Source organism: Acipenser ruthenus, chromosome 1, assembly GCF_902713425.1.
Source record: "Acipenser ruthenus chromosome 1, fAciRut3.2 maternal haplotype, whole genome shotgun sequence".
Lineage (NCBI taxonomy): Eukaryota > Metazoa > Chordata > Actinopteri > Acipenseriformes > Acipenseridae > Acipenser > Acipenser ruthenus.
In genome coordinates this window covers 74,044,747-74,072,595 of record NC_081189.1, presented here as the reverse complement: position 1 = coordinate 74,072,595, position 27,849 = coordinate 74,044,747, and the positions used below count along the sequence as shown (strand labels likewise).

Genomic DNA, 27,849 nt, shown 5'->3' with positions numbered 1-27,849 from the left:
GGTTTTTTTTTTTTTTCGATCTTTATTTTTCAATTCAAGCAGAGAATGGGTGAAATCGACGTTTATGCTTTAAAAAAAAAAAACACTTTATCATATTCAACATGCAACAAAATCATGGTTACCAACATTCTAACTGAAATAATGTTTGGTCACAGCGGAGCTATACCCAAAGATAAAGATGGTCTCAAATAAACTGTAGAAAACGCAGCATATAAAAGCATAAAATACAGACTTTTATAGCATAAATTTACGAGTATAAACAATATCTACAGAACAATAGTTTACAGAACTAACTTGTACTTATTATTCGGAGTCTGAGCTCCACCCCTCTCCTGCTTTAGCACAGCTGGACTCAGGTGCCTCTTTTCCACTGTACACCCGAGCCACGGCGGGGCCATACTGAGCCCTCACGGTGCGGTTAAGAAGAGACTGGGTGGTTTTTCCACTGTAGAGCTGAGCTGTGCTACTGACGTCACACACAACGAAAGCCAGTTGTTATTAATTATTGTTATTAAATAAGCCAAAAAATGTGCCAATAAATGGTGTTCAAAAATGAATAGACCAGCGGTACAGCTGTATCTTGTATCTCTATATTTTGTAAATATGTTTAGGAATTTCTTTATAATCCACACATGTTACTGATTATATCGACTTACTACAGTTCAGTTAGTTCTGTTGAAGGGGGAGAAAGGTTTTAAAAATATGCCAAAGATATCCCGTTTAAGGATAGTTGTTGTGTTTTAGTTGTTTGTTTGGGAGCTTAAAAAAGAACCTATGCAAGCACAATGAGCCGGATTCAGGTGTCTTGTGAGGCCAGAGTTTCACGGATTGGTTCTCGCTCGGCTCAAATAGCCAGTGGAGAACCACCCGTACCCGTACTGATCCCTCAAGGGTCAGAGGTGCCAGTGGAGAACCCCCGTACCCGTACCGAGCCCTCACGGGTCAGATGTGCCAGTGGAGAAGGGGTAAGAGTCACTGGAAGGCAAGGCAGAAAGGCCTGCTTCGTCCTGCCGCAGAGACTTCAGCCATCGGCCAGGGTATTGTGCACAATATTTATTAAGTCTTTTCCTCTTGCACCCATTTTCCAATCAAATTAGTAACTGTCGCCATATACCTAAAGCAAAAGCTTATGTACACCTTAACCCGCAAATTTCAAAGTAGGCACTTTGAACGACAGGCACTGTAGCTGGCAAATGAAAGTGTACAGTCGTTGCAGGTCTTGATGATTAACAGTCGTTTAAATGAATAAGAGCATTCTAGTGCTGCTTCAGTCAACAAGATCTGTCAGAAAAGGGTGAAACTTCAGTACTAACAGACCACTGAGATGACTGTCAGCGTCCCCCAGCCATTCAGAGCAGAACGGAGACGGGACAGACAGCAAGTATAAGAACTACACAAACTTAGAGAGGATTTCTAAATTATTATTTTTGGTACGAAAATAAAAAAATAGCAAGTGGTTTTACCGACGTTTATCCTATATACATTTATTTCAGTCAAACTCATATTTTTTGGGAACCGATTAATATCGAAAAGTAGCAAGCCAAATTATAACTACAGTACTGGGTTGATCCACACCATCACCTCAAATTTAGTACATCTGATTTTGTAAATGAATGCATTCAACCTTCATCAATTAAATTAAAACTTAATTAAAACATTTCTCAACACTGTTCTCCCCTCTATACATGCCTCTTGAATTAATACATTTTTTTTAAACTTTGTCACTGCAAGTTGAAAACAAAAAACAACATTTTTTTTTTATTATTATTTTTTTTTACTTATTGGTTGCTTGTGTTAAGAAAAAACACATTTTGTAAAATGTACTTCTGCAGAGGTGCAACTCGTTACTCAAGACAATGTGCCCTGTTCAGCAACTTGGCAAAGAAAACTAAACAAATTTGATATCCTTGGTTACCTTTTTATGTGTGACTTCTGGATTCTTGAAAATGAAGTACCTTAATAAAATAAACCCTGCTGTTTGAATAATTTAAATGTAACAGCCACATACATATATTGTATGCAAAATGAAATAAAAATAAAAAATTACAAAAAAATAGGAGAATATGAATTAACCCAAAGATTATTGCTTCAAATCTAATGTGTATTGTGTTGTATGTATGCAGATATTTATCCTCATGGTCTCTATCATTCTGTCATGATTGTCTTTTGAGCCCGTCACAACACTGAAACACATTAATTGACATCAAAAATATACATTATGATACGGTCAAAAGGTACATTATTACACTGGAAAATAAATTACAGAGTTAAAACCACCACCATCACCATAGTGTTTTTTTTCTTCAAAGCTGGACTTGGATTTCAAGGCCGCAAGTGCTTCCTGTGTCATACTTGTTACCTCGCTCACTTCAGCTGTCCGGATTATGTGGGAGTCAGCATTTAAAAGAACCATCTGAATGCTTCTCCACCAGTGACAGGCGTTCGCTACAAAAAAGGAGCATAAACACAAAAGTTAACTTTTCATCCGTCAAAAAACATGATTATTTCACGTGGTGCACAGGCTGTAATTCATTTAAAAATGTTCAATTGTTGAAATCAACCAATTTCAAAACAATTAGAAATAATTGCTGAAAATAGGACACATTGAATCATTTACAGTATCATGTACTGTAGCAAAAACACTCCAATCAGCAAGTGTGATGAAACAATGGAAACTGTGCCAAGTCAAACTAAGGAAACCCTCATTAAAGTCATGTCATACAACAGTGCAGCCGTGTTGATTTAATGTATACATTCAGCAGAGGATGGTGCAGTGGAACACCCAGAATCCACATTTCAGTCTTACTGAGCACCTTGATTGACATCAATCTTTTTTTGGGGGCTGACTGAGAATTACTCAATTGTGGCAACGTGGCACACAAGAACAAAGTCACTTCCTATATAAAGGGTACATGGCACAAGACAAATCATTTGTCTACTTGACTTTTCTTATAGGATTTACTGAAGAGCCGTGGTTTCACTTAGCAAATTAACTGTTTTGTGGTTGTTCGGTCTGCAACTCACTGACAGATGGTAGAATGGGGAAATCTCTTTAATATAAATGTACAGTAACTGTAGAAATGGTATTTATCGTGTGTGGGGTGGTTTTATTTATCTTTTGAGGGGAAGGTGGGGTTGTTAGAGCAATGCATGTTAAATTGTTTGCTATATGAAAAAAAAAATGCAAAGATGAAAATAAAAAGTGTATTCATTAGTTTTAAAATATGAACAGTTATTTTCCTATTGAGAAGAAATTAATTGAACACAAAAATCTTCTGGCCCCAGGTGTCTCTTGACCCCAATATGGTAAGCCTGTATTCCTTCAGCTGTCAACGGAAGAAAACAAACAAAAAAAAAAGTTTAAATTTGAGAGGTAAAATCCTTTAACTTGTGTGTTTGAATACCTATGTTGACACTTATTCTATAGGTTCATCAAAAACAGCTTAAACAAAAGACATTGACTCGCGCATGATGGTTTTCAACAGTTTCATACAATGTGAACGGATACGCTTTTAAAAACCACCTGAATTGAACAGTTTGTATCTGATGTTAATTTTCTGCTAACCCTTTTATAAAAATACATAATATTAATGTAAAGTCAAGAGAACACTTCATTGCAGTATTTCATAGATCAGTTCTCTATCATTTAGCTTTCAAGTGATATTGCAGTGGTTGTTAACCTTGACTATTCTAGCATTCAAAATAAATATTATATTGCGTCTACTGAACGATCAGTCTGAATGCATCTTTATGGAAGTATGGCTTCAATGAGTATTGCAAGATTGACAGCAAGGTTCCTCTGAAAAGTAGCTAAAGCACTGTGACTTTTCAGCCTAGACTGAAATATCATTTACCAAGCAGGTTAAAAATTAATTCTCAGGTCTTCCTGACAGCACAAATTGCTTAACTGCAAGATACCATTGTATATCAATACATAACATGAATGTAACCTACTTAATAGAACATCCATTTTATTTTGCATTTCAAGTTTGTCTACCAAGTCTTGATGTGTTTATTCATGGGTAGGCAGAGCCAGAAGAAAGATCATTTAAGCATCACAGTGTATCCAGATCTTGCTCTCATGCAACACTGCTCATTGTTTTCTTTTCCCACAATATGCCAATATTTCATTCAGAGGACAACCACTGTAGCGGATGGATTCAGTTGAGAAATGTATACTCCGTGAAAATGCAGTATATTACTGCAATACTGACAGCACAGGATACAGCAAAGTCCAGCCAAGTTGTTTTATTTCTTAACTTCACCCACAATGCAAACACCACACATTTGATTAACATAGCTCAAATCGACAATGCCTCTGTTAAAAATGTAATGGCTGTCTTCACTGAAATGTGTACATGATGGTTAGTCTACCAGCGTTTGTCCTGTCCCTGCTTCCCCAGCACAACTGATCCAGGGAAGGTGCTGTGCCTGTCCCTGCCACCTCTTAATTAATTAAGTAATTAGTCATTTAGCAGACACTTTTATTCAAAGCGACTTACAGAGAAGAGGGGGTGAACTATGCATCACAACTGCTGTAGAGTCACTAACAATAGAACCTCGTTTTACTCTGCCGCTCAGCATGCAGTCTCATAGATTAGCGCGGTTCAGTCAATAATCACCAGAGGCGAGTACATCACCAGCTGAGTGGAATCTCTGTTTTAACCCCATTGTGAAAGATGTAATGCCGAGCGGCACAGAACAGCGGCTGTTTGAAAACCCATAGGTGAAGATCAAGTAAACAAAAGCACTAACTGTTAAAAGTCAATACACAGACAACAAGCCCAGAAATGTTCTACTAGTTTTACATTTTGAAAAGAAAAATCACATGGCCCAGTACCGGATTGCACAGATTTTAGGCTCAGGAGACCTGCTATCACAACATTTGAGAAACTCCGCTCTAAACAGCAAGAAATTTTAAAACATGACCTCAATGTGGCAGCCATAAGGTCAGATATTAATTTTATGGTCACGAGCAGATTTAGCATGTAGAGTTTATACTTTATAACCCTGCAAATATTGAGGTCCCTACCTGAAATGGTTTCTGAGATGTTAGGTGCTGACACTGGAGGAGGCAGCTTTATAAAATAACTGTCAGGAAAGGGTTACCCACGATTGACTAAGAAAACCACAGACACAGTTGTGCACCAAGAAGTCCAGAAAGCAAAAAATTACATGGCCAATATAGCAGCCATCTTAGGTCACAGGTCAAAATGAAAGCTGACCACAAATGGTTTATGAGATATTAGCAGTTGAAATGGCGGTGGAGTCGGAGAAAAGACAATGACATATAAGCTACCCTTACAAGGAATCCTAAATATACATGAGAGATATTAGAGGTGTGTACTTATGGGAAGCATTCAGGGGAACAAAATACAACAGTCTATGATGCTTCTAAAGAGAGCACCAAGTAATGACACTGGTGTTAGGCCCTGAACAATTAGGGCTGTGAAAGTCAGGCACACTATATCGCTCAGTTGAGCTGCTGAATCATAATCAAGGACTAATCCACTGGTTGTCAGGAACCAAGTCACAGCTACTACAGAGCCAGCATCTCCCTGGAGCATCAACTTGCAGGCAGCAGTGCACGCAGGGCTTACTGAGAGGGTATTCAAGCGATAAACCGAAAGATTATGGGGATGATAACAGGTAATGTAGCAGTGCCTGAAATATAATATAGGCTGGAGAGAGAAATGAAAAAATGCATATTAAAAATGTTTGTGAAAATACGTAGAGCTCTCCACTGACGTATGAAAAAGCAATAAAAATCATACTCTCATTAGTAGGATTTAAAAATATGAAGACCCAAATTAGTATACAATATTCAGATTTATAATTAGGGCTTATGATTTTCGGTTTTAACCTATAAAAACGATAAAACACCACCGATACAAAAAAAAAATTTAATCTGTGTATAGCCAATAAACACCGGAAAAAGATTGGAAAAACACCAGAAAAACACTGGAAATGGTTACTCAATTCACATTGACTTCGCCCCTTTCCCCATTTAAAAAAGAAAAAAAACCTACGACAAATAAAACAAAAAATTACCTTTCCCAGTGCAGTTAGGCAATGTCCCTCCTCCTGACTTCTGTATGTATCTCACATGGATTTGTTCCGTATACTTTAAACCCACCCCAACTACTGAGTAGCAGCAAATTCCTACATTTCTACTGGAGACTCCACTTGAAAGATTTAAAACAGGATTATAATTAGAAGGCTTTTTCGCAGGACTTAAATCTATATTACAGTTAGGTAGGGAGAATTTAAAATAGAATTGAAAATCGTTGCAAAATGTAAAAAAGATGCCTAGACACACAACAAATCCAGAAGAATGTGCCAGTGATCAGAAGGATTTAACTGAGGAAGACAGCAAAGGAAAGAAGGTACAACTTAGGTATGCAGGTACTGTCAAATTACTATATATATATATTGTGACAGAAAAAAAAAAAAAAACACACCCAAGCATTTCGGAAAGCAACCGAAAACAATTATTTCATACAGTATATAAAAAGTGAAAGCCCAGAAAAAAAAAAAACGATAAGGATATTGCAAACATCCGGTTCACAGTCCATATAAAGGAACCGAATGCACTTGAAAAACTGCATTCTGAACAAAAACAAACTCTGCCCTGAACATAATGGGAAGAGGACCAAAAAAACAAACTTTAGTTCGTATCCAGCAAGCACACTGATACGTTGTTTCAATTGAAACGAACCAGACCGAGTCCGTTGGAAACAGAACCAGTGTAAATGCAGCCTTAGTTACTCTTATACAGGGAAACACTTCATATAGAACAAAATAGACTGCAGTACTATTTAAAATATATATTTATAGGCATATAATAATAATAATAATAATAATAATAATAATAATAATAATAATAATAAATATTGATTTCATGTACAACAATAACATTCTATACTCTATAATACCTTATAGCTTGCTATTGCATTATACTGTACATCCCTTTAGTACATCACTAAGAATGGATGAATAAGAATCTAGGGACAGCAGCAATGTGTTCTGGTATGCTCATTATAAGGCTTGGCCCATACTCTACTACAACATATCCATTATTTATTAATGAATGTATTGGGAACTGGACCATCTTCGACAATCCCCTGTGCAATGAAGGTTCTCAGAGTAGTCACTCAGAATAAAGCACTCACTGGTGCACTTTCCTTTTTATATTTATTTTGTTGAAAAACAACCTTCATTTTTTTTTTGGCACATTTTTTTCACATTTCTCTTTCTTTAAATCTTCAAGCTGTGTATATAAAGTGTATAAAGGCTGAAAGCAGGGATGTGCAAGGACTGAAACATTTGTGTAAGTGAAACGTGTGTTATCATTTCACACATTATTTAGCTTGAACAGAAATTAAAAATATACTTCAAAGCATGTAGTTTTCTACTTTTGATGGCATCCGAAGGAGTCACCACCCCCCTCCACTTCAGTTAAAGTACTTTGAAAAATCAGAATAAACACCTCAATCTCCCTAAAACAGTAGAAAAAATATATTAATTTTATTCAAATTGTTTAAAAAAAAAAAAAAAAAAATTCCTTAAAGTTTTGTGAGAAAGAGAAAAAAAATGCAGAGGTGATGGCTGATTATTCCCCACAGGAATGTTTAAGTAAAAAGTAATTAAAGCCAAATCTATATCAATTGAAAGTCATATTAGAAAACTAAACATATTTAGAACATGTGAACTGATGAACAAAAGCCTTGTAAGAAGGTAAGGCTTAAACAACAGGCATATAGGAGGCAGTGTGGTCCAGTGGTTAAAGAAACAGCCTTGTAACCAGGAGGTCCCCGGTTCAAGTCCCACCTCAGCCACTGACTCATTGTGTGACCCTGAGCAAGTCACTTAACCTCCTTGTGCTCCGTCTTTCGGGTGAGACGTAATTGTAAGTGACTCTGCAGCTGATGCATAGTTCACACACCCTAGTCTCTGTAAGTCGCCTTGGATAAAGGCGTCTGCTAAATAAAAAAAAATAAAAAAAATAATATGCCTGAAGTTTCACGTGTCAGGGTACCATAAGTTTAAAACATCAGATTGGCAGTAAAGCAATTTAACTGTTAAACTTTCCTTACAAATAAGTACCTGTATTTGTAGCAAGAATGCCAAAACAGAGATGTGTGTGTCTGCTATAAATCAATATCCTCAAATAAGGGGTTACATTCTTTGATTATTTGACTAAAGTGGTTTAATACCGGTATGCCTATTTCTTTTATATTTCTGTCACATATTAAAATGCTGTTTGGCATGTGATGTTAAAATGTTTATAACATTTGCAACAGCTGTGGCAATACCCTAGATTTCCCATAAAGTTTTGCCCTATATATAACGTAGTCACATTAGTTTGTCTCCATCCGTTCTAACTTGGCATGTCATCACTAACACGTCTCCAGATAGTTCTTTCTCAACGTATTGCAGTGTGATTTATCTGTAAATTGGCAGGATTAGTAATGCAGGAATCAGAACATTTGCTGCATTGCATGAAGGGATATACTAACCTGGTTAACCTGTCCTTGTGTTAAACCAGGTTAAATCATTCATTTTTTAACCAATCATGACTGACCATATAAACCCAGACTGGGCTTTACCTCTAGTTTGAGGCAAACTAAAATTAGGGACCTTTACACCATGGTTAAAACTATAATGTAGACAGTAGAGCTCAAGTATGTGGCCTAGTATGCTAACAGGAGTTTGTTAAATAAATTAAATCAAAATATCCATTTATAAAGTGCCCAAAAGTCCCAAATGTTTAAGGTTCATTTTATTGGTTGTAAATCCAATTAAATGTATTTAAAGGGATTTAAAGGGATTTTTGGCAACAAGAATGGCACAGTCTTCCAAAATCATGACAACTATAACAAAAGAATGCTGAGGAGGTTACTTATGAACTGTTCAGGGAAACTATACAGTAACAGGGACAGGAATACCTGCTACTCAATAGCATGGTTATGCTGTGAAAAGTGAATTACTTAAAAATAGGCTGTGGCTGACAAATTGTTTATGTAAAAATATTCATCAGTTCAGTGTAGGGGTAGCGCTGAACAGTTGAACAGAAAAGGAATAGTTGACCTCATAAACTGGTAGTCGACTAATCGTACGTATCATTTTATGACTTTTAATATGCAGTTCAAACATCCTAATCTTTCATCAAGCTCTGCCTGGTCTGTGGTTTATTTTGATCAATAATTTAAGATCTGCTTGAGAATCATATATTGCCTTACAGCCTTTCTTTAACCCATGCCTTAGAGACACTTGGTATGGACAGAAAATATTGAGGGTTATCTTAACTGAAATATTCTTCTTGTTCAGATACACTTTGTATCATTTTCTGTTTCAGTCATTAAGGCCACACACAATACACTATGAAATTTCGGTACAATCGATCGCATGCAGTCGCGGCTGATCGCTCCGGGTGCAATCGGATGCGATGCACTACATATAGAGGGTGTTTGGAAGCGGGAACGAGAGTATTTGTATACGCCTATTTCATATTTTGATGTTGCTATGCTCATAGAACATACAGCATGTGTACTTTTGTGTTTGTAAATATGCCTGAATGTGTTTATTTTACAGAATGTATTAAGGATTTATTTTTTGTTTTTAATAAATACATTTAAAAAAAAAAAACAACAACATTCATTGTTATTTTTGCATAAATTTCATCATCCAGAGCTCGTACTTTCAGTTTAGGGCTGTTTCGGTATATCCCTTACACAAAAGTAATATAGGCCACTGCAAGTAGTTATGGTCCTATTGGTACTTATTTTAGCACACTTGCAGTACTACTTTTGGACATTTTTTTGTAACGGATGTATTCATATATATAGAGGCGATTATTCTTGATGGGCATATTATTTTCATCGTTATTTTATACATTACTGAAGTACGAAAGGTGAAATATTTGTGGGGGTTTAAGTTTTACGTTTAAAACTTTAAACACTCAACACATATACACTATATTAAACCCCACAAATAACTCACCTTTCATACTTCGGTTGGATTAATTTGCTAAAAAATAATTTGGTTAGCTACTTAAATTGATTGATTACTTTGTAGTTATTTCCCCTTCCATTATTTTTATTAAAATGTTTAAATTGACCAGGTGCTTGTAAACTTGTACGTTCATAGAACACTTTTAAAATGTTTACCAGTTCACCACAGTTTCATGTGTATGACTGAGTACAGGAGCAGAGCGGGAAATTGCTTCTCTGGCTCTCTCCTGTCAAGTTCGAGTTCTTTCCTGTCAGCGTAGATGTTGTCAGGTGTCTCCTCCTTGCTCACTGATTGGATACTTGTCCAGGGCGATCGCATCCGATTGCATGAAAATAGAGCCCCGCTCGATAGCTTGCAATAGGATGCAATCCGATCGAGCCCGGTTGCATGGTGCAATAATGATGCGATAATCATGCTTTATGTTTTATTTTTATTTTTTTTTATAATAAATAACTACAAAAACAAATCTCCAATTTCTACATCTACCATATGCGAACAGTCATATTGTTAAATATCAAAAGGGATTCAAAGATAAAGACTGGTCCTCTGGCCTATGTGCAACTGGAAACAAAAACAAATGGCTGGAACGGAGGGGGTTCGTTTGTAATTACGCTGTTGTTATTAATGATTTTCATACCTAAGAAGCACATTTTGCCCTTGAAACAAACGGAAAAAGGCACATTGTTTAAGAGAATGGAAACCCTTTTGATTGAAGAAAAGTGTTGTGTCTCGCAGGAGCCCGTAATGCCAAATGGGGAGCTGCCTTATCTAAAAGAAAACTATTGCATTCTTTATTTTACACTTATTTGCTGTTTCTGAAACAGAAGATATAACACAGACTGAATACTTTATCACTGCATGAACGTGTTTTCTCTTAGATTATATGAATAATTTAATGTTATGTGGAAGTAAACTTAAAGCCCATATGCCACCTATATCATAATACTATCTGATTATATTTTATTAAACTATATTATAATAGTGTTCTAAAAATATATACATCATTTATACTTTTGCTCTTTAACTGTAAGAAAATTACAATGGTAAAGCCGGTTTTGAATGCTTCCACCAAAAAAATCAGAATCTTGACACCTGTAGGCCTTTTTCCATCTAAATTTTAAGCTCGGTAAAACTTATGCGAATAAGAAAATACATGCGACAAACGCTATGGAAAATGGATTAAAATCGACTTAAGAAGTTTTTACTCGCATGACAAGCTCGCTCGCTACAGCTGGTTTTATTTTTTACTCGCAGTGACATTTTATTTGACACTTGCATGGAAAACAGTACCGAGTGTGTTTCTGGTCCCAGCGCCCTCCTCGCCATTCCAGAGACGTCAGATTGTTTAATGCGCATGCTCGGATGATAAAAACAAGTTAGGAGACGTGGAGCAAATGAGAAACACAATTATTTTTACAAATACTGAACGAATATGATGTTGTCTCTGCACTTGATTTCTTTACATTTTAAAGTTCAAAGTTTCTACCCATTCATTTCAATTAAAAAAAAAGTCTATTTAAAAAAAATGCTATTTTGTTTAATAAAATCCTGGCAAAAAAAACAAGCTAAGAACATATGAGCAAGAAACGTTTTAGCACTGATCTATATATATATATATATATATATATATATATATATATATATATATATATATATATATATATACATACTTTTGAAATCATGAATTTGTTTTCTACGAACAAGCAGTCTGCTCTCTGACTATTTAGGGAATCCTTCTGAATCATATTATACATTAATTCAAATCATGTGATGAATACTATCCATAGATGGACTGTATCGGGGGAGGTTCCCCAAATATAAACCAATCAGAAGTATTAGTATTTCTTTTTTTTTTTTTATCGTGTCACTGCCAGAAATGCGCTGATTCGCCTGACAATCATACAAGCAAATCGTATTGAATTTGTCACCTTTTGCTAAAGACACTATTTAAAATAAATTACTCAGTAAACACCCCCCCTACCCCCGACTGCAATTTGTAAATGAGAGAACTGTCAGCATTATTTTGCATAATTTCAGATGTACGAAATAACACAAACTGAGAAATAATGTCGGAATTTATTAATCTTTTTATTCTTTATTCAGTAATTATGTTCTCCCATTTTAAAAGTGTCTTGTTTAATTGTCTTTTTTCTTAAGAGCATATATATATATATATATATATATATATATATATATATATATATATATATATATATATATATATATATACACACACAAAGTATACACAAAGTATACACATGCACTTTTTAAATGGCTTTATAATACAACAGTTTTGTTATGCTTATGCAGTTTAGTAGTATGCATCCTAGTAGCCTACACTGTGCTACACAAGATTGAAAGACTTCTAACAAACAAGCAGGTTCAGTTCTCCCATACGGGGTGTACATTTTATTGTTTGTTTTGTGAACTGCATATGTGTAACAGAGCCAAGGTTCATTGATTTGTTTAAGAGCTTAACTCAGTAGAATATTCTCGCTAGACTAGCAAGCGAGTAAAAAAAAATCATCTAACGAGTATATTTCTTGCGAATAACCTGAAAACGTAGCGACACAAGCAAATTAGGCTATGACATCACGAAACGTCATGGGGAATTCCCTTTGAATCGCTAGAATTTGCAGTTGATGGAAAATCATTTTTTCGCCACTACCGGCAGGGGTGCTGACAGCATGGCCAGCCATGGGCCCACTGAAGCCTCCCTTCCCAGCCCGAGACTTTGTCCTGGACTGCTGGATTTTTAAGGGGGGAGGTGGCCGTTGAGGCCATGTGTGCTGCGCACAAGGGGGGGTATATGTGGCAATGTGCCCCGCCCCTGTGTGCATTTGTGTGTTATGTGTATGTATGTATGCGTGCGTGTGTTAATGTTGGTGTATAGTCATTGGTACACGGGATATAAACGGGTCTGTGTTTCACGTGCATTTAAAAAGTGTATATTTGTATTTAGGCACGGGATTGCACATCACGCACGTGCATTTAAAATATAATATGTGAACACGGGGTTTCACGTAATGAATTCACGTGCTGGGATTCAAGTGAATAATTAATTAGTAATTGAATCCCACCACAAACAGTATAAATAGATGCACGTTTAGTCACTCGGGGGTTAGGTGTTCGGTGAGTGGAGAACGGGATTGGAGACGGAGGCAAAGATAATAATAATAATAAGAATAATAATAGTTAAGTGTTTTCACTCACCGTGTTTGTTCGTCTGTCCTGCACCGTCTGTTTAGTGTTTAGTCGTTTTGTTTGTCTCTTTATTTTGGCGTGTAGTGCCGTGTCCTGTGTTTTTGTTGTTTCAAACCTTTTATTTTCTGTGCTGTTTAATTAAATGCTGAGCGCAATCACGCGCTCAGCTTTACCAAAACCCCATCTCTCTGTGTGTTACTTCCTGATTCTGGTCTGACGCCACCCACTCCGGCCGTCTTTGTGACACGTGGTGTCATCGTGGGATAGCCGCGCCTCCAAGCGTCAGACCAGGAGGGGTCTGGATTTAAAAAAAAAAAAAAAAAAAAAAAGGATTACAAATATTGTTTTGGGGGAAAAAAACAACAAAAAAAAAATCAATGGCAGAAGACGCCATCAAACTGCGGGGCTGGTTCCTGGAGAATGCTGGGCTGGAGGCCCAGTCTCTGCCCATAGTCGTCTGGGTCCTGTGGATGATGGACAGTGAGAGATGGGAGGCATATCAGCAGGAACACACCCCAAACACCTTGGAGGAGGGTGTGGAGTTTGTCCTCAACTACCTGGAGGCAACCATAAACGAAACAGCAGCCCAGGTAGCAGGACCACCAGCAGAGGAGTACCTGCTGTCCCCATCTCCACCAGCAGAGGGTGAGTACCTGCTGTCCCCATCTCCACCAGCAGAGGGTGAATGCCTGCTGGTTGAGCGTCCACAGCCCAAGCGGAAGGAGCCTGAACGTCCTACGCCTGAGTGGGAGGAGCCCGAACGTCCTACGCCTGAGTGGGAGGAGCCCGAACGTCCTACGCCTGAGTGGGGGGAGCCCGAACGTCCACAGCCCAAGAGGGGGGAGTCGGTGCGTCCACAGCCCAAAAGGGAGGAGTCGGTGCGTCCACAGCCCAAAAGGGAGGAGTCGGTGCGTCCACAGCCCAAAAGGGAGGAGTCGGTGCGTCCACAGCCCAAAGGGAGGCAAGTCGGGGCTTCCACAGCTCTGGGACCCAAGCCACCAGCAGAGGGAAAATGTCTGCTGGTTCAGCCCCAAGAGCCGGAAGGGGAGGAGTTACAGGCCCAACCCCCTGAAAATTTTTGGGGGGGAGAGGGGCAGGAGGCTGGTGTCCCCCAGCAGCCTCTCGCTATGCTGCTGAAGGCAGCACGGCGCGCACATGCCCAGCCGCCACAGCAGAGGGAGCCAGCACCGCCAGGAGCAGAGGAGCTGGAGCTGCCTCTGCCTCCACCACCACCAGGAGCAGAGGAGCTGGAGCTGCCTCTGCCTCCACCACCGCCAGGAGCAGAGGAGCTGGAGCTGCCTCTGCCTCCACCACCGCCAGGAGCAGAGGAGCTGGAGCTGCCTCTGCCTCCACCACCTCCAGGAGCAGAGGAGCAGGAGCTGCCTCTGCCTCCGCCACCACCACCTCCAGGAGCAGAGGAGCAGGAGCTGCCTCTGCCTCCGCCACCACCACCTCTAGGAGCAGAGGAGCAGGAGCTGCCTCTGCCTCCGCCACCACCACCGCAAGGAGCAGAGGAGCAGGAGCTGCCTCTGCCTCCGCCACCACCACCGGAAGGAGCAGAGGAGCAGGAGCTGCCTCTGCCACTTCCAGGAGCAGAGGAGCAGGAGCTGCCTCTGCCTCCACCACCGCCAGAAGCAGAACAGCAGGAGCTGTCTCTGCTTCCCGTACTTCCACCACGGGGAGTACGGTGGCCGGAGCCCCAGAAAGGGGAGCTGTCGGCCACGAAGAAGGGGGAGGAGGTCTGGAGACCACCAACCCCAGCAGCAGTTTCGCTGCCGGAGATCGTGGGGGAGGTCCGGAGACCTGCTCCCACTGCAGCAGTTTCGCTGCCGGAGATCGTGGGGGAGGTCCGGAGACCTGCTCCCACTGCAGCACTTGTGCTGCAGAAGAGACTGTGGCCGGAGCCCCGGCAAAGGGAGCTACCGGCTACAAAGACAGGGGGAGAGGTCAGGAGACCACTTTCCCCAGCAGCAGTTTCGCTGCAGGAGCAAACCAACAGGCTGTCAGCCGTGCCACTACCGGCAGGGGTGCTGACAGCATGGCCAGCCATGGGCCCACTGAAGCCTCCCTTCCCAGCCCGAGACTTTGTCCTGGACTGCTGGATTTTTAAGGGGGGAGGTGGCCGTTGAGGCCATGTGTGCTGCGCACAAGGGGGGGTATATGTGGCAATGTGCCCCGCCCCTGTGTGCATTTGTGTGTTATGTGTATGTATGTATGCGTGCGTGTGTTAATGTTGGTGTATAGTCATTGGTACACGGGATATAAACGAGTCTGTGTTTCACGTGTATTTAAAAAGTGTATATTTGTATTTAGGCACGGGATTGCACATCACGCACGTGCATTTAAAATATAATATGTGAACACGGGGTTTCACGTAATGAATTCACGTGCTGGGATTCAAGTGAATAATTAATTAGTAATTGAATCCCAGCACAAACAGTATAAATAGATGCACGTTTAGTCACTCGGGGGTTAGGTGTTCGGTGAGTGGAGAACGGGATTGGAGACGGAGGCAAAGATAATAATAATAAGAAGAATAATAATAGTTAAGTGTTTTCACTCACCGTGTTTGTTCGTCTGTCCTGCACCGTCTGTTTAGTGTTTAGTCGTTTTGTTTGTCTCTTTATTTTGGCGTGTAGTGCCGTGTCCTGTGTTTTTGTTGTTTCAAACCTTTTATTTTCTGTGCTGTTTAATTAAATGCTGAGCGCAATCACGCGCTCAGCTTTACCAAAACCCCATCTCTCTGTGTGTTACTTCCTGATTCTGGTCTGACGCCACCCACTCCGGCCGTCTTTGTGACAGTAACTTATAAACTCGCTCGATAAATGGATGGAAAGCCCACTTGTGACGCCACTAGAGGAAAAAAAAAGCACAAACGTCCACACAATATTGCACTGTATCCAGCATGTTTGACAGACTTCTAGAGGTATATATTGTACTTATAAAATAATTTAGCGGACTTACTTATAATATACTTATTATTGTTATTCATCATTTTATTAGGCCCAATATTTACTTATAATACTATTATATTGTTACTAAAACAGTAAAAATAATAGGCCTATTTTAGCGATGGTTAAATGGTGTGGTCATGTTTTGTGGTAATTCCACTTACAGTGGACATAGTGCACTTATTTCCAAATTATCCTGATAAAAGGTGACTTTGGGTCTAGTTTGTCCAAATTAAAAGGAAAGCTTTTCAAAATTTAAAATAATGACAAACCATGTTAAACAACATTGCATTAAATGTTATAGCCTTTTTTAAAGCATCTGTGTAATACAAACATTATTTTAACTTAGCAGGCAGCTATACTTAATAATAATTTATGATAAGTTTTAATTTTTAAATAGATTAACAGCCTTAGCACTTTCATGGAGGCTAATTAACACCGGAAAACACGGGAAATGGTTACACAATTCATGTTGACTTCACCCCTTTCACATTAAAACAAACAAACAAAAAAACCTACTACTACAAAAAAAACGACCTTTCCCAGTGCTGCTGGGCAATGCCCTCCTTCCTGACTTGTATCTATCACACCAAGTGTGTCGCATCAAAGCATCACTGTCCAGCATAACATTGTTTTTCTTAGAATACTGTAGCTATGGAGGCTTTCACACCAGCCGCATAGCGTAAAACAGACGCCGTCTGAAATAGACTGTGTTCCTATTTCTCTGTGTGTGTCTGGCATAAATGTACATATTTAACCAATATATATATATATACAGTATAAACTCATTTATCCAGACCCCATTCATTCGTGACTTCAATTATCCATGGCTTCCTGACGAGTTTTCACTCTGAAATACAGTACATTATCGCCAATGTAGACTTAATGCCCACAGTGCACACACACACATGCAAAGGCGCATGCATCAGTCTAATCTGTGGAGTCGACGCCAAGATGGTAACGCTATGGATGTGAGGATTCATGACTGGGTATGAACAGCAGAAGGATTCTGTAAAATTAGTTTTCCTGAGGCAGTTACTTAGTGAAGCCCAGCAAACATATTTTGCCTCACTGAAACAAAAGACTACGATGGACTTTGTCAAGGTTCAAAAGAACAACTTGTAGCAGTGAATTGTTTAAAAAAAAGCTGTTAAGAAAAAAAACAAAAACACTTCTGTTGGTACGTATTTTGTTCAAATGTAAGACAAGTTTAAATTACACAGCAGACTTGTTTATTTATTTTTAAAGTTCAAAAAAATTAATAGAATTGTATTTTTTGTTTGAAATCCCAGAAATCTAGCAACACTTAGCTACCATTATTTAATATTAATGCATGGAATAAATTAGCGATAATACCTGGTGATATTTCTGCTAGCCACATGACTTAGTTTACAGGAAAATGGAGAGCTCTGATGGACTGAATAGCTTATTTTGCTGGGAGTATCACTGTCAAAGTAAATGTTAGCTTGCGAGGTTCAGGGGGCGTGGAGCTGGGGGCCTCTAATCTTCTAATCTCCTGTCAATTAGCATCTATTTACTATTTAAGACCTGATCACCTGCACCTTTTCTGTCTAGTGTTTCGTTTTCCTCCTCCTCCCCTCCACCTTCTTACATGCCTTCGCATCGGTCGTCTCTGGGGGGCAAGTGAGTCTCACTTCCCCGACCTCAGGGCTAGGCATCCGCCTCCCTTACCTTCAGGGGGGTTCTCACCATGTGAGTCAGAGCGGACCCCCGGCCAAACTCTGTCCTGTCGCAGCTCCTGCGCTCATCTTACCTTACTCGAGGCTCTGTTCTATTCTGCCTCTCTTTCAGGACGTGGTCACTCGTGCGGAGTCCTATACTAACCTCAATGCTTTGTCCTTATTTTTCAGGTCCCAGGCAGCGTGACGTCTCGGCCAATCAGGGGTTTTACGAGCGCCCCTTACAAAAGCCTCAGATGCTGGGCACCTCTCTCATCTCCTCTCGAGGGGAGGCTTTCCGAGTCATAACCCTCATATGTGTTTTCGGTTGCTGGGTCCTCCGCCCCTGGGATGTGCGGTATCGTCGCCCTCAGTCAGTGACCATCTTTTCTATCCCGTTTCAGTTGCTGGGTCCTCTGCCCCTGGGATGTGCGGCATCATCGCCCTCAGTCAGTGACCACATTCTGTCCTACTAACTGCTCCTTGCTGCTTCTTCTGCCTTATCTTTCACCCCAGCTCACGCCCAGTGAAACTAAATTTAAAACATTCTTTTGTCTTTGTAATATATTGTATTGCATACATGTTCAGTAAACGCAAATTTGGTTTACATAACTAGTTTCTGTATTTTATTAATGCATTCTAGCCACATGCAATGACACCTCACTTATCCATGGATTTCACACATCCGTGGATGTTCCACTGTATAAATGTGTCCAAGAAACGGGTATCAGAAAGCTCTAGAAAATGACTAGAAAGCAGACAAACATCTTGTTTATCTACAGTTTGCAGGGGAAAAAAGATGTTCCGTTTAGCGATGTTTAGTTTTGGAAAAAGTGAGTATTTATTTTCAACAAACTACTTGGGTAAACTGCATTGTGTGAAAAAAGTTTCAAGAAATAAAGTAGAACTGCAATGAAAGGTACATTTTGACCTTCAAAGATTCAGAACACATTACCGAAGGAAGTTTTGAACCTTCGATTGTACTCATTTGCATAATTAACTGGTGACATCACCATAGCTACTTGTTTATATTTGATTGAAAATCCTATTACTTCAAAGGTAATCCATATAAATGGAATAAAACATTCACATGTAGTTTAAAAATACGTTATATAGAACAGTAATGTTTTTATATTTTAAATAAAAATAAAAATACACATGGTTTATTTACATGTAATTGAGCCTGCTTGCGATATACACAGTAAGCTTGCATTGCACCAGCACCAACTGCAGTGGATAAGCTTTATTTAACAGTCACCGTTCCAAGCAGGTTATCAGTCACATTTTACTACTACTAAAAATATTAATAATCCTGCTAATAATATGAATTTACGCTTGTCAAGTGACCCAAGAGATTGGTTATGCCTCCATGATACGAGTCGCTTGCACAGTTTGGAATTCAACTCTTTTTTTGGTCATCTGGGCATTTAACAAAAAAATCCCAAACAGCAGAGGGGTTTCGAGACATTTCTTTCAATACAGCTTACGCTATACAACGCTTTGCTGTTGAGGTGGTGAATGCAGAAATTAAAGGTTTACGAGCTGGAGCGGGCAGGGGCCGACGGCGCTCAGCTTTCGAAATTAAAATTATTAGTGTTAGCATATATATTTTGTTTGTTTCAAACATACTCTACTGTACACTAGGCATTCAGTACATATTTTACTTAAGCAATACAGCCACTAGAGGTACCTGCCCACTGCTTTGGATACTATACCCTGCTCCATACATGGCAGCGGCGCTAGAGTTGCTACGTATAATGATTTGGTAGCGGCTTTTAATAACAACATTTGTTTACGTAATATGCATTATTTAATGTGTGATTTATAGTATTCACACATTGTCAAACAGTTTCTGTTAACAGGAAGAAAAAAAAAAGAAAAAAAAAAAGCAGTCCCTGGCTAGCGAACGAATCTTCGAACCTTCAGACACAGCCCCAAATGTAAGTGGGCGCAAGCAAGCGCTGTATGTATATGGAGGTCAAAGCCAGAAGTTTACATTAACACACTTCAGAATTTCAACAGCCGATTAGCAGGTAGAAAGCAAATGTTCAAACAGTTTTATAATTAATGCTAATAAAAATCAAGTCATTGTTGTGCGTGTAAGTCAGTGTGTCAAATTGGAAGGCACTTAACTTTCAACAGTGAAGACGTACAGTAAAGAAAGACTGCTTTACACACTTGAAACTGCAGGCTTTATTATTTAGTTTTCATAAGATAGTATTTATATTACAGTACTTAGTGCTGAGAGACAAAAAAATATAACTATGTAGTTTAAGGGAAATGTTGAGTTCAGTGACAGGGCTTCAGATTGATTGATGCCTTTGGTATGAAAACAACGACGGCGTCAATACGTCAGACACTGATGCTTTGACACGATGTGCTTGGTGTGAAAAGACCGTAATCAAAAACAATAATTTCATAGTATATAAAAAGCAAACGCACCGAAAAACACAGATTTACATAAAACTTGAAAATAGGTAAAAATAGCACCGAAAAATGTAATTAATAAAAACCGAAAAACAAGTCATAATGAATCCCTTTCACGTTTGACTTTTAGGATGTCATAACAAACACTGAATCCAGAGGTAAGATAAAGGCATGGCTAAAGTACCTTAGATACCTTTTTATTATTATTATTTTTAATTTCTGCAAAACAGCAAAATAATTAAAATATTTAATATATACCAACTGTTGAGCCACTATGCAGCACTATGCAGACCATGTGATAAAAAAAAATACATAGACAGATAATCAAAGCAGACAGAAGATTGAACCGACATGGCCAACAGGATCCTAGCTAGGAGATATGTATTGTATAATTAACCAGCTGACATGCAGCTGTGATGGCAAAATTCCATTGTCTTGACAGGCGCTTACGGGTGCCCTTTAGGTTGATCCATATTGTGAAGTTTTTTCTTTTTTTTTTTTCTTACAGACCAGCCAAATGAATCTGCAGTTGTTAGGTCTGGAATGAACCCAGTGTGTTAGAGATATACAGATTTAAAGGCTCTGTCCCACAGGCATCTTTTTTCCTTAGCCAGATGAGATTTCTCAGAGGTTGTGGTGGGGGACGGAAGCTAGACAGGTTTTGTCCCTTATCTGTTCCAGGGCTTGAATTTCATTTTTGTGTGCTGGGGGGATTTCCCCCCCTATGCTACAGCCAATGGGAGGATTCCAAAATTCTAGGGAAATGGCAAAAAAAGGCTCTTTTGCATATAAAAAATTATATTATATATTAATTTTCCTTTCGTATTATGCAAGTTGCAACAGGATCAGGCATACTGTGTGGTAGCTATGAGAATATATGTAAAAATAAACGCTTTTCAAAAAAAAATGATGTTTGGTCACTGCTATATATATTGTAATCATAGATGGTTAAAATAAAAACAAAAAACAAAAACACAGTGCATCTGAACCTCAATATGAAATGAATATGGAGGGGGGCTGAGCTTCTAAGCTTTCCAACGATACCGCCCCTTTCAATCTAGCTGCTACAATAGACTTAAAACGAAACCTAAGCTGTTAACTCTGTCGCATGATGACATGCTTAACTTCGGGCGATCGTACCGCATACACACAGTGAATACCGTCTTTGAAAAATCCTGAGTCCGTACTTTTAAACATGTTCGTAACCTTCAGTGCGCTAGCGCCTCAAAATGAATGGGGCTGAGTTTAAAGAGTTAAAGCGAAAGTCACCGCTTGCAAAATAACACTTAGATAGACTTAATATCGTATTTTTCTTTTCAAAAATGTTTAAAGATAGCGACCGAGAATCATGTACGAGAGAATAAAGTCTCGCGGCACTTAAAATATCCAGCACTACTTTTATTTATTTATTTTAACCAGAACTACTCAGAATGCAGCTCATAGTGCTTTCGTCACTGACACCCACTTCCTTAGAGACTGTTGTGGCGTTTCAGGCATTTTAAATTGGGTGGAAAATACAGTAGCTTGGTGTCTTAAAATATCTCTGGGATTTTCCCGCAGTGAAAGTTGGAGCTATGTGGTAGCAACTTGGAAAATGCATGATTCCCACAATTCCACGCTGAAATTCAAGCCATGTGTTCTCATAAATAATATCTAACCTATTCAATTTATTTAAGCTTTGTCTTAAATTTTTGATACATCTTACACAACTGTATTCTTTTTTATGCTACCTAAAACGAAAGTGTGACTTTTGTGAGGATCTCCTGGTTGCACTAGATTTGCTATAGCTGAAACAATTTTGGGGAAAAAAATAATAGCAAAGAAACGTTTGGATTAAGAGACAGATAAAATAAAAGCAAAGAAGAACATTAACAAAAAATAATGAGGTTCTACTATTTAGCTTACAGGCATGGCTTAAATGAAAATGATGGCATGACCATACCTATTATAAAGTGTGGCAGTCCCATAAACTTTCATTTTGCCTTCTGCTTCTGCTTCACCCACCCTACATAGTGTTTATTCCAATGCATTAATATAGAATCCATTCCAACCCTTGATTCTAAATAGGATTTGTGGGATGCAATCTTAATGGTTCAAATTTAAATTAAATGCAAATCTTGATTATATATATATATATATATATATTATACACACACACACACACACACACACAGAGATGGGTGTTGTATTGTTGGTTCCTTAAGCCACAGCAAGATAACTGCAAAGCTCCCCTAATATTGATTTCATTGGAGCAAATAAACATGTAGGCTGCAGAACAGTCTTGCTCCAATTACCAGGGACTGATTTGAACCTGAATCTCTCTTTACTAGCAAAGCGAAAGAGCTAATGATGGTGGTGCTGCAAATAATTGGGTAACAGTATAACAGGGAAGAGTATAATCCATGCTACACAAACTGTTGATTATACTTACAAACTGGGCTGAGACCACCCCAAATCTCAACCCAAGTGTGACTCAGTACAGTCTTCTGGGGCTTTGCATTTGCACGCTAAATGTAGGGGTGTAAGATTAACTTGACTCTCCGATTTCAGGGTATGAGTAAAATTCTGATTTGCATTTCCCACCACTGCTAAAGATAGAATTAGTTCAGGGTGATTCCCATGTGGGAACAATGACAGACAAATCTGACTGCCTGCCAGGGGCTTATCAATTTCTCCAAGGCATGAGGTATGTGTGTGCGTGTGTGAGTGCACGCGATTGTGTGTGGGCTCTAAATTCTCAAGACAAATCACCCTGGAGCAGGGGATGTGTGCTAGAGTCCTCTTTCAAACCTGTTGGGAACCCCTATTATACTTGCGTGCGTGCGTGTGTGTGTGTGTGTGTGTGTGTGTGTGCGCTGTCTTGTTAACCAGTATGAAATGCCTATAAAGTGTATTGTAGGAGGGCTGCCAGAAACATTCCAAAGATCTTCATAGCTTCATTCTTTACAAGGTACACGCCAAAGGGCAGCTTTAAAACAATTTCAGAATAATTTTACTTGATAACAAACCTACAAGGTCCAACATGGACCAGTTTGTTATTGTTAAACTTTTGGAGTTGTAACTGTAGATACTTAACATTTTCACAAATCAGTTATTTACATTATGATTATCATTAACAAAAAGCCTATATAACAGTGGTGTAAAAAATACTCCTATTGCATAGCAATTTCACCCATCCAAGCTTTACTGTAAGCTTAATTAGGCAGCCACAGATATAAAAAGTTCAGGGAGTCTAAATTAGGGTCACAGTAAATCAAGCAATGGGAGTTTTTTTCCCATCCCTGTATAAAGTATCCTCATGAAACAATAACAAATTTAATAGGAGATGTGCATTAGCTAATGTTATCCTTTATAATAAAAAAGATGATTTTTTTTTCTGGTTGTATTAAGGATCTGTCGATATTATTTGATATTCATGTGAGTTTGCACGATGGTTAATGTGACCAAAAGAATGGGAGAATATCTCTATTGAAAAACATTTCTCAGCGCAGCTTGGAGTCCAGCCAAGCCTGGGGTTGTTTGGATGTGTTCCAGCCACAGCCTGACTGTCAGCAATTAGGGGTGTCTGAGCCAAGCTCAGCTTGCGCTCCATGGAAACACCCCTAATTACTGGCAATTAGGCTAGGCGGGTAGGCTGACTTGAGAAGTCGAGGATGTTAAGGCATGGGTGGGCATAGAAACAATTTTCAAAGGCTTAGACGTGACTAAGTGAAAAGGTTAATGCTGAGTGTAGAGTTAATAGTAAGAGAGAGCTTGTCTAACCTCCAGTGACGTGCCAGGCTTTTTCTTCAACTCTTCACATTTCCTAAATTTGCAGATCTGGTGGCCAGTTTTGCGATTCCGACAACTGCTGCAAACCCCGCAGTTGATTAGCCTCCTGCAGGGTGCACAGACCCCACACCTTTTCCTTTTCTTCTTTGCAGGGTTTCCGCTGGATCCCGTGGAATTATTCTGTGGGCAGTCTGCCAGATTGGCAATTTGAAACGCACTGTCTGTAACGGCTGCTGAGGCTGCGGGGGAGTGAAGGGCTGTCATGACGATGACCCCTGGAGGTAATGAGATGCCCCCTAAAGCCGGAATAGCGGAAAAAGTTCCAATGCGTTCTGGGAGATTCATTATCTCTGCTTCAGCAGCGCCGCATTTCAGCTTGTTCATGCATTCTCCTGCTAAAGGTCTGCAGTGTTCAGGGGATAAGGTAGTGAGGAAATTATTATTTGCCATTTGCAACGTCTCTGGCGGCACGCCAGGCTTCCCTTGCCTCTGGGAATCATTTCTATGCATGCTGGTCCTATTAGAGTTTATTGCTGCTGATTTCCTTCCCCACAGCATAGCGTTATCGCAGTTCCAAGGGGACACACCAATTCTGGCACTGGGAAAAATTGGCGTTGTTATACGAGCAATCTTCGCAGTCTGTGGAAATGCCCCATTTGTTTTGTAAAAGTTTGCAAAAGATCTGTACCTTTCCATTTCTGCATTATAATCCAAAACCGGGTTTAATCCACTTCCCTGTATATTATCCTTTTGTAATATAGAAGGCTCAGCGCTTTGTCCATTTTCAACACAAACAGCATTGTTTATATTAGACATTGCTGTAATTATTTGGTGATGTAACAATAAAAGTCTATGATTTTATTCCACCTTTGTCAATCGGATGCTGGTTACAAACAATAATGTGCCATCTTCATCATATATCTTCTCTGATACTAAAACAAGAAAACAAAAAAAAACAAAACAATTACTGATTCAACTAAAAACAAGTCTCTCTAATCATTGTACCCAGAAAGTTATAAAGTATGATAAGAGTAAGGTATCTGATGTTTAAGTTGACTTTTAATGAACTGGATTTAATTATTTCTAAATAGAGATGCTGTCTTATAACAACGCTGACAGCTATGACATATCAACACATGACAAAAGGAAACAACCATTACAAAGCTAGAACAGTAGAACAACATCAGTGATATGTCAGATTTGTAATTACATTTTGTCTGCCTCTTTACAGACACATTGGATTTATGAAAACAAATACAACAAGCCTATACCCTGCAAATTACAGTTTAATTTATATATATATATATATATATATATATATATATATATATATATATATTCAATATTTTATATTTTTACTATTCCTTCCAGTTTGTATTTTAAAACAAACAATTTTAATTAATGTAAGCTACAGTATGTGCTAGATATAAAAAGTGCAGATTCCACTATGAATAAAGATAGCTAACTTAGAAATTAGACTGCAGAGGGAATTATAGTATTAGATGCATTTCTTTGTGGTTTGTCTCTTTTAAAGATGAAGGATGAGAGTTTCAACAAATGATGTGCTCTTCATGCCGTAAGTGCTTCCACTCAATGTAAATGCATCCCAGTCCAACCTTTTAAGAGCACCTGGCATCTATTCATCCCCATCTCTATTACATTAACTCAATGACAGTAAGATAGCCACTGGTGAATTTTAACCCAACCAAGCCATAGACCCGGAAACTGTAGTGTCAGTTGCCTTCAGACGACCTGACTTCATCTCAAGTCAGTCTGGGTTTTGTTTCCATAGATAAAAGCCAATTAGGCATATATGCTGCTCCTATTACCTAATTTTTTTTTTCAGCTTTTTTTTTTTTTTTAATTCAAAGAACCAGGTGAATGTCAAAAACAGTAAAGCATAAAAAAACAGAAGTCTTTCTTTGAAAAGCTTTAATTGTCTTTACTTACCAGAGGGATATTTATAATGAATTTAACAGTCCAGCCACATGCAGTTTGGTCTAAAGATTGGAACTGTAAAGGCCCTGGTACCTGTATTTAAAGTTTACCTTAATTTGGAATGGCTAGAATCAGAACTAGTGCTTAACATGTTGGCAAAGGCATTATTCTTCTCTTACTGATGTCTATTATTATTATTTTTATTATTATTATTATTATTATTATTATTATTATTACAGTAATTTCATTGTAAGCCAATATAACTGTATCAGCATCTGTAAGCATTAATACAACCTTATTAGCAGATGTAATGAGATGACAGGCCAATAATTACACCCATCTTCCAAGTCAATGTTACTTAATTAACCCACCCCTAGGCATTAGAAAAGCCAATGTCAATCAAGTCCCAGTTATTGATTTTAAACCTGTAAACAAAGTTTAGTGAAACACTTAATGCATAAAAAAGGCGCATTCAGTCGTGAACCTCAGTACTGCTGCTGCACTGGTAGATGCCATTATTTAATTACTCTCTAAGTATGGTCTAAGACACGCAGATCAAAGGTCATGCATTGACAGATCAAGGAAGGACGGGACAGTGCAATTAAACAAATACACGCGTTTCCTGTGTTTGAATTAGTTTGGCAACAGAATACAAAAAAACCCGCATTATAAGAATACATGCAAATTTGATTGGGGGGGCAGGGGAATGTTAGAGCATCACTTACCAGGTTCCTGACGAAAAGGGTATCCAGACGCTACCAGTCTGCCAACACAGAGCAACACATTACTGCACGACGACGCGAAAATAGAACGCAAGATGTGTGAAGATACACAGAGCTTTCGAAACAAAAGCCCTTTTATTGTTTGTACATGAAGAAAAGTAATACAAGAAAATAAGTTGGGTTGAAGGGGAATAAAAACGGCAGGCAGGGTAGCTCGGCGCTGGAAGTGGAAGGTGAGGTGTTTCCTCCTGGTCCGGGATGTATTGTGTAGCTGCCGAGTGTTTGCTCGGTCCGTCTCTCCTGTCGCTGTGTGTGGCTGATTGGTGCTGAGGTGAAGAAGCAGAGATGTGGACACCTACTGATCATTGGCTGGAAATTACTATAGAAACATGAGGAGCACTTGGGAGGGGGTGGCTCAGGGCTTTCTGTTGGGAAATAGAGTGGGAAGCCGCGTCTTAACCTTTTTTTTCCTGTCTCTTTTTTTTTTTTTTCTCTTGGACTAATGACTGGACATTTAGAGAGGCATGTAATTTTAAGGATACGTCAGTTAATAGTGATTTTGTGGTTCGTTAAAAAAAAAAGGTTAAATTAATTATAATTGAGGCGTGGATGATTAAGATAAAATGCTTCTCCTGCCGTGTACATATAATATTTTTCAGATAGAAGCCAGTCATAATTAAGTAGACCCAAGCACTGTGCGTCTTTATAGGGCGAGGGTTAGTGTGTTTTGTACGTTTTTTTTTTGCTTTGCTTTTAATTCTTGGTGTGCAATATATAAGATGCAATATTTATGTATTTATTTGTGTATTTTTTTTGATTTATTGCAGACATGTTTTAGTGCAATCTGTATTCTTTTCTGTTTGGTGTTTCATTAAAAAATATGTGTCAAATTATAGGGGTTCCAAGCACAATTAAGACAATCAAGCAAGCTAAAAAAAATATGATATAAAAATATATATATATAATTATTGTTCCCATGGGATTATATGTGTTCATTTAGAGAGTTCACCTCGTCATATTAGCCCTCATATATGCTAATGCTAACAGTGCAAAACAGTTTTAAAATTTCTGTTTTCTGTAAATTGTCATATATTTCGGACTGCAGATTAAGTATACATATGCACTTTTACAGCCTGTTACAGT

General features: G+C 38.8%; 1 protein-coding gene across 1 annotated transcript; it reads right to left on the bottom strand.

Annotated features, from left to right (window-relative positions):
* Positions 1-27,133, bottom strand: LOC117421072 (CXXC-type zinc finger protein 4-like). The gene is made up of 3 exons (XM_034034982.3): positions 26,710-27,133; positions 24,038-24,978; positions 1-2,445 (listed from the first exon to the last, which is right to left on the bottom strand). Exons 2-3 carry the CDS (start codon positions 24,860-24,862, stop codon positions 2,401-2,403), a joined length of 870 nt encoding a protein of 289 aa, XP_033890873.2. The 5' UTR covers positions 24,863-24,978; positions 26,710-27,133; the 3' UTR covers positions 1-2,400.
* Positions 27,134-27,849: the final 716 nt, after the last annotated feature.

Excerpts from the sequence above, each read along its gene's own strand:
- LOC117421072 (XM_034034982.3), bottom strand. The coding sequence starts at position 24,862 with ATGTCTAATATAAACAATGCTGTTTGTGTTGAAAATGGACAAAGCGCT. Across the intron at positions 2,446-24,037 it reads AGCCTGGCACGTCACTGGAG|CGAACGCCTGTCACTGGTGG; the intron begins GTTAGACAAGCT and ends CCTTTTTTGTAG.